Below are 7,968 nucleotides of genomic sequence, written 5' to 3'. Positions count from 1 at the left end.
GTATGAGATTAGCTTTGACTAATATGTATGTCCCTAAGATCAACTCAATCAATTCAATTGGCCTAGATTTTGTCAGGCAAAGTTGCAGAACATTTAAAGTGGATTATATAGGCTAGATATCATTACAAAGTCACAGTATATTCAAAGTATTTTTTTATTTATTGTATGAATTCTTAATTAAAGAACAAATAGTCTGATGTCTTGTATTCATTATGAAAGTATACTAAGTACACTACTTTTTGTTTTGATTTTACAACCACATTATGTTTTAGTATTGTCAATAACACCCTGAATTTGATTTGGTATCAGATTGGAAGAAATTCAGTGATATTGCACAGGCTGTAAATCATCCATGATACATCATGTAACATCTGCTTATATCCTACTAAATTCTGCTGTCTAAATCCACAAAGAGCAGTAAACCTTAGAGGAGCAGCTATAGTAGCACATGTGAGCTCATCACAGCCTGTATACAAAGAAAATCTTAGTGGAGCTTATTAGTGCACTAGTTGCCAAACCATCTACTTGGTCCGAACTTTTTATTCACCAGAAAAAATTGGGAAAGCCAAATTTGAATTAAAAAAATAAAAGTAGTAAATTCATCCTGCAAAATTACGGTTTCGGTCAACAGCTGCATTAAAACAGGTGAGTCAGAAAAACAACTAAAAACAAAAGACAAATGTCATGGACTCAATGTGAAAGGGTTTTTACAGAAGATTTGGATCTGAATTTTGTCTTTATTTCTTATTTCTTTCTATTTCTTCTTTTCTATTCTATTTCTATTGTCTTTTCCCACATGTAAAATCTTACTTTAACCCTAAATCATAAGTACATTTTTGGACCTTCACAGCCCAACAATGGTAAAAGACAGGAAAACAGTGATCCGATTATTTTTACAGGGTTTTTACTTCCATTTTGAAACAGAAAAACAGCTACACATTTGTCCCACTCTTAACCAGATTTCACATCAGACAGCAACATTGGTCTCATTCAACACCAACTTTCTTTACATTCATTCACAGAACAATAAAGTGCAACAGCATCAACACAACTTCATGACAAAAAAGACAGACAGAGGCAGACAAATATAAATTTGGGACACTGAACTTTTGGCACTTCAGGAGGAAGCAGTAGAAATTAAAACTGCACATGGTAACTATTAGTAAATGCTGAATATATTTAGACTTCTCTCTGTCATCGTGAACAAGGAGAAACATTAAATAAATAAAAAGTAACGTACATATTTTCAAAAATATTAAATCTTAAGGTACATTCATATAACCTACATATACAGCATATATACCACCAACATGCAAAAGTCACATAAAATACATCATAAAACAACAGAAGACAACAGAAGGCACCAGCTTGCAAAACTCAAACATGAAGACAAGAATTAAAGTGAATGAACTGCAGAAATGCACAAAACAAAAATGTATCCTTCATGTTTCTTTAGTATCCTGGAGTCTAAATATTATTATTTAGAAATACAGGGAGTGCAGAATTATTAGGCAAATGAGTATTTTGTCCACATCATCCTCTTCATGCATGTTGTCTTACTCCAAGCTGTATAGGCTCGAAAGCCTACTACCAATTAAGCATATTAGGTGATGTGCATCTCTGTAATGAGAAGGGGTGTGGTCTAATGACATCAACACCCTATATCAGGTGTGCATAATTATTAGGCAACGTCCTTTCCTTTGGCAAAATGGGTCAAAAGAAGGACTTGACAGGCTCAGAAAAGTCAAAAATAGTGAGATATCTTGCAGAGGGATGCAGCAGTCTCAAAACTGCAAAGCTTCTGAAGCTGAAAGACGACCACCACTGAACAAGACACACAAGCTGAAACGTCAAGACTGGGCCAAGAAATATCTCAAGACTGGTTTTTCTAAGGTTTTATGGACTGATGAAATGAGAGTGAGTCTTGATGGGCCAGATGGATGGGCCCGTGGCTGGATTGGTAAAGGGCAGAGAGCTCCAGTCCGACTCAGACGCCAGCAAGGTGGAGGTGGAGTACTGGTTTGGGTTAAGTTTTGTTAAGTTGCCTAATAATTATGCACAGTAATAGTCACCTGCACACACAGATATCCCCCTAAAATAGCTAAAACGAAAAACTACTTCCAAAAACATTCAGCTTTGATATTAATGAGTTTTTTGGGTTCATTGAGAACATGGTTGTTGTTCAATAATAACATTATTCCTCAAAAATACAACTCTCCTAATAATTCTGCACTCCCTGTATCATTAAAAGCTTATACTGACTACTAAGTACAAATTTCCATTGACAGATGGAAACAGTTTCCTGTTTCTATAGCACTGACCATCAGGGTTGCTTGGACACCTGATGTGGATGTGGCAGCCATCGATTGCACCCACCGCTTTCAGAAAGGCTCTGTGGCGTGCCAGCCCTGCAAACCCACTAGCTCCAGGTCCTCTGGGGTCGTTTGGTTGTGGATGACATGGTGGCGAATGGCCACCACCTCTTTTGTGACTCGGCGGACGATGTGGTGGACAGTAGAACAAGGCACCCCAAACACTCTTGAGACCACCCTGTATGATGCTCCACTTGCCAACCAGAAAAGTAACACCAGGATCTCAATTGTGGCACCACAACCATGCCGCCGATCTTGGTTCAGGAGATTTAGCAACACTGCCAGGGACTCCCTGCTTAGCCGAAAATCAGGCCTTGCATCTTCCTGGTTAAAAAACGGTCCAGGACTGGGACACTCAGGTTAATCCTGCAGTACAATGGTCTTGTCTGTTTAAGGAAAAGGTGGAGAACAACAAAAACAGTTTTAATAGAAAGGTATGATTTGATATGATTTGAGATCAAAGCATTATTCTGATTATTAAGTTTGGGTAAAATATACTAATACTCTGTGAAAAGAGTTACACTTCATCTGTGTAACTAAGCTTTTTTGTGAAACAACCCTGTTTTCAGCTTTGTGACATTTTTACAGCCATTCTATGCACACAAATAAGTTAAACGATCAAATGAATAATAGGAAATAAATAGAAAATGTTCTTCTATAAGTTCCAAAGAGATTTGGTTCAGATATTTTGATTGACCGGCAGTCATTCAGTCACTGGAATTATCCATGAAACATGCCAAGTAATTCCTAAACGTGTGTAGAGTAATGAAAATTATTTTACCTGGATATGATTGTCTCTGATGAGCCTGAGGTGTAAAACTTACCGGCGACATTTCTGGGTCCATTTTTGTAACGTTTTTTTGCACTGTGGTGCTAGCGACCGGAAATACGCAGAAGTAAGGGCGGGAACAGATCGAGAAGGCTAGACCGTCCAATTTCACAGCCGCTCACTTCCGCCTACCTAGCCTCCTGAGGACCCAGCCCACGTAGACCGCAAAGGCCAGGATCCTCAGGGGGATGCAGCCTATGAATTTGGACACCCCTAAGACACGTACAGCCACTGTTCAGCAGACTTAGAGTTCCTTACCATTAAATGCAGACCTTTTTTCCTCCGCTGGGAGTTATCGTCAGCGATTCTGATCACTGCAGTGTATGTAGCTCCAGACGCTAATGCTATGTCTGCTCTTAGCCTCCTACATAGTGCCATTAGGACCCAGCTAAACATATATCAAGATGGGACTCACATAATAGCGGGGGACCTGAATCATGTAGGCTTAAATCTGCGCTCCATCAGCATGTGAAATGTGCTACATGTGGGGATAACCTGCTAGATAAAGTCTACTCCAACATTAAGCAAGGATACAAGGCCATACTAAGACCCCATCTGGGCCAGTCGGACCACGTATCCCTGTTTGTGCTGCCAGCTTACACACCCTCCGTACTACTACATTCGTATTCTCCTACTTCAAGAATTGCACAGGCACTGTCACTACTGAAAAAGGTATCCGGGTGTATGCCAGTCAAAAACCTTGAATGACAAGAGGAAGTCAGGACCCTGCTGAAGAAAAAAAACCCTGCCTAAAGGTTGCGAGACATGGAACTGTACAGTGGAGCTAGGGTAAACCTGAAAAGGGGCATCAGACGGGCTAAGCTGGACTATAAAAACAAAATTCAGGATCATCTCCACAGTAATAACTCAATACAGGTGTGGAGGACAGTCCTCAACATCACCAACTACAAACACAGAACCAACGGCGTGGATGGCGATGCTACACTTATAGAGAAGTTGAACTGCTTCTACGCCTGCTTCGAACAGAAAACACCAGAAGTGGCTACTTCACATCCACCAGCCACATCTTAACTGTTGGGGAGGATGGTTTGAGGCGTGTACTAAGGACAGTAAACTCCAAGAAAAAAGCAGGACCCGACTTTAGGGTGCTAAAGGACTGTGCAGACCAGCTCACAGGGGTCTTTATTAAAATATTCAACCTGTCCTTAACACAGACCACTGTTCCATCCTGCCTGAAGTCCTCTACCATCATCCCCATTCCACAGAAAACTACCATCCAGTGCCTAAACGATTTCTGGCCAGTGGCTCTTACTCCAGTCATCTCAAAGTGTCTCGAGGAACTGGTCAGAACTCGCATCATTCAAGGGTTCCCAGCCACATTTGATCCCCACCAGTTTGCATACAGGAAGAACAGATCAACAGAGGATGCCATAGCCATAGCCCTCCATACAACCCTAACTCACTTAGAACAAAAGGACAGTTACATCAGGCTTCTTTTTATTGATTTTAGTTCAGCTTTTAACACCATCGTCCCTGCCAGGCTGGTAACCAAACTACACGACCTCGGCCTCCCTCACTCCACCCGTCTCTGGATCAAGGACTACCTCAGTGACCGCTCACAGAGAGTTAAAGTAGGCCCCCATCGGTCCTCAGCACTCAGCCTCAACACCGGCGTGTGTGCTGAGTCCCCTGCTATACACTCTATACACTCACGACTGCACCCCCACCCACCCGTGAAACACTATTTTTAAGTTGTGGACGACACAACTGTGATCGGGCTCATCACGGGGGAGATGAGTCTGCATACAGGGACAAAGTGGAAAATCTGTGATCATGGTGCAGCCGGAACAACCTGGTCCTCAACATGACAAAAACCAAAGAAATAATAGCTGACTTCAGGAGCAAATCTGACCCTCAGCCCTTACACATTAACGGGGACTGTGTGGAGAGGGTCTCTGAAAACAAAGACCACATGTATGATAAATCAGGAATTTTAAAGTGTTTGATTTAAAACTTAATGTTTTCATTTTAAATTTGAAAATCTAATCAGCATATTCCTCTGATCAATAATCAATCAATAATTATCTGTGTGATCACAGATAATAACCATTGATGTCTGCTCAGTTCAACATTTCTGTTCCTGTTTACTTTCGTCAGCAGTTTGAAGGCCACAATGTTCACTATGCAAGGAACTCCCCCCCGCCTCCTCCACCTCAACCCCTCAGTGGAAAATCAACACCCACAGGCAGCTGACAAGGGGGTGGGGGAGGAGTATAAAAGTGAGGAGTTGCTTAGAATGAAGGTTTGAATGAGACTGCTGGATTGGCTCTTAGCGTCGGCTTATTCAGACTCTCAAAGGTCCTCAGGTAGACACAGTCCTCCTCAGGACTCTTCATAGCACCTCACCTGTCATCAAACCTCCTCATTCATCCTCAGACCTCATCAGGTGTGCAGTGATGCCGTGGCTGCTGTCCTCTCAGCTTGACTACGTGTCTTCGTCTCCATCTGAGCGGCAATGTGAGCGGACGGCGTTCTCCTTCTATTGCTCTGTGCGGGAGCGACTTCCTGTCTGGCTGCTGGAAGACATGCGCTGCATGGAGGTCTTCTGCTGGGACGACGGCCACCCTCGAGCCTTCCTGCCATCAGAGGCGCTGCTTTACGCCCTCATACATGACCACCAGGACTATGCACAATACCTGCTCAACAGGTACTCTGTGAGCGCGCTCAGAGCGCCACGGTGCAGTTACTGCTGCTGTCGCGGCAGTGGGGCACCACACCTGAATATTGCGGTTCGCTATGACCGCTTGGTGATCCTCGGTATGATGATGGCAGCTCTGAAGAACTGTGGTGAGCAAACCAAGCGACAGGACTACCTGGACAGCTGCGGCGGCTGCTCGCACGTTGCAGATGCAGGAAAGAGTGCTGTGCAGCTAGCGGTGGAACTGTCGCACGCCGATTGTTTGCTGCTACTGCTGGTCGAGGGTGCACGGCCCGACGGCCTCGATGCCGCTCTGCAGAGACTTGTTTCTTGTGACGTGTCAAAACGACACCACGCGCAGCGCTGTCTGGACTACCTGCTGCTCTTTCTGCCCAAACCACCATTGCTGCAGCGGCTGCAGGACGAACCGCAGCGCTGGCAAAGCCTGTTGGGAAACAAAGTGTTCAGCTGGCTCCAAGGTGTGGCGCCGCCTCCCCTGCTGCTGCAGGCATTGCGTTCTTTGGTGCAGTTTGGTGCAGACCGAATCAGCTTGCTGCCCGACTTCCTGCAGCTGCACAGCTGGTAGTGAGATCATATTAGCATGGAAATCCTCTTGTAACTGGACAGTGTGCCATTGACGTAAAGGCATGATGTAAATAGACTGAAAGCATCAGGCTTTAGGTCCCAGAGTATGGTGGAGCTGCCCTGAGATAAGGTTTAACTGCCAATCAGTTTCATTAGCTGCTTAGACAGGACACTGCTGGATCTCGAGAACACATGACAGGAAACATCACACCTAATAAAACCTGAATAAACTGTAAATAAATTGTAAATAAACTGTAATAAAGTGTGATGGCGATAAAAGCCGAACCTTCCTGGCTGTGTTTGTGATCCTGATGATGGTTTAATTAATTTTAGATCAATAGTGCAGACTCTGGTGTATCTTTGTGAATCTAAATAATCAAGTTATTTTTTTATGTGCAGCAAAGCCCAAAGTTTTAAAATGGTCCTCCATAATCCAATAGGATGAAATCCTGAAATCTGGTTGAGACAGACAAAAAAGGATTATATGATCGAACAAGATCAGATAATCCAGTCTGGGTGTTTAGCTGAATCACACTGATTTGTGTTGTTCAAATTATTTTAGGATAAGATAAGATAAGTGTAAGGCGGAGGCAGATCTCCCGCCATGGCAGGGAAATTTGTGCATTACCTCAGTTTAGGTGCAGATGGCAGAAGAAAAATACAAAAAACAAATAAAATACAAACAAATAAAAAATAATTAAGATAATATACTATATACAATGGTGGCATACACAGTATGTGATTATGGATAAAGGGTTGTGGAAATATGCAAGACATAAATGTAACTATTCTAAGTAATAGATAAGTATTTTAGATAAGTATTTTACTTTATTTAATATGTGTATGTATATTTAGTGTGCACACACGCACACACTAAATATACATACACATATACCTGCACACGTCCATACATATAAAAAGTGCAATATGCATGAAGTTTGACCGTGGATGTCCAGTGACGTCGTGACTGAGGAGTTATAGACGCTAACTGCTGTTGGGAAGAATGACCTGCGACAGCGCTCCTTCCACTTTGATGAGATCAGGATTACTTACATCCATCCAGCAGGCTAAAACGACACTTGGGTGTGGATGAAATAATGAATTAATTGCTAATGAAATATTTCATAAAATACTTGTGTAAAATCTGATCATGGTTAAGGATCTTTTATTTAGTGTGAATTTTTTCCAGTTCTGTTTTGGAGAAAAAGCCCAGTTTGAATTGGCCTCCGTCTGATCAGCAGGACCCAGTGTGTCAGCTTCTTCTCAGGTTAGATTCACTGTGGCAGTGATGTGGCAAAACTCTAATTTTAACCTGCATCTGTTTGAACTCTGACCTCAGATCTGACTCGCTTCAGCTCCAGCTGCTCTGTCCCTCTTGTCCTCCTTCCCCCCTTTTTATTGACTTATTTCAAACAAATAGGCTGTTTTGTTCTTGACCTCAGTGAATAAAACATTTGATGACATGAGTTAGGGTTGGATATAAAATCTGATAATATCAGATATAATCTGATCAAACATTTATC

The 7,968-nt window shown here is 42.5% G+C and overlaps 1 protein-coding gene across 1 annotated transcript; it reads left to right on the top strand.

Moving 5' to 3' along the window:
- Positions 1 to 4,706: 4,706 nt before the first annotated feature.
- Positions 4,707 to 6,735, top strand: ankrd9 (ankyrin repeat domain 9). The gene has a single exon (XM_082516285.1). It carries the CDS (start codon positions 5,619 to 5,621, stop codon positions 6,444 to 6,446), a length of 828 nt encoding a protein of 275 aa, XP_082372411.1. The 5' UTR covers positions 4,707 to 5,618; the 3' UTR covers positions 6,447 to 6,735.
- The last annotated feature ends 1,233 nt before the right edge of the window (positions 6,736 to 7,968 follow it).

This window comes from Aulonocara stuartgranti (genome assembly GCF_965226115.1).
Source record: "Aulonocara stuartgranti genome assembly, chromosome: 19".
Taxonomy (NCBI): Eukaryota; Metazoa; Chordata; class Actinopteri; order Cichliformes; family Cichlidae; genus Aulonocara; species Aulonocara stuartgranti.
Note: the sequence above shows the minus strand (reverse complement) of the source record. Positions and strands in the feature narration are given on the sequence as shown.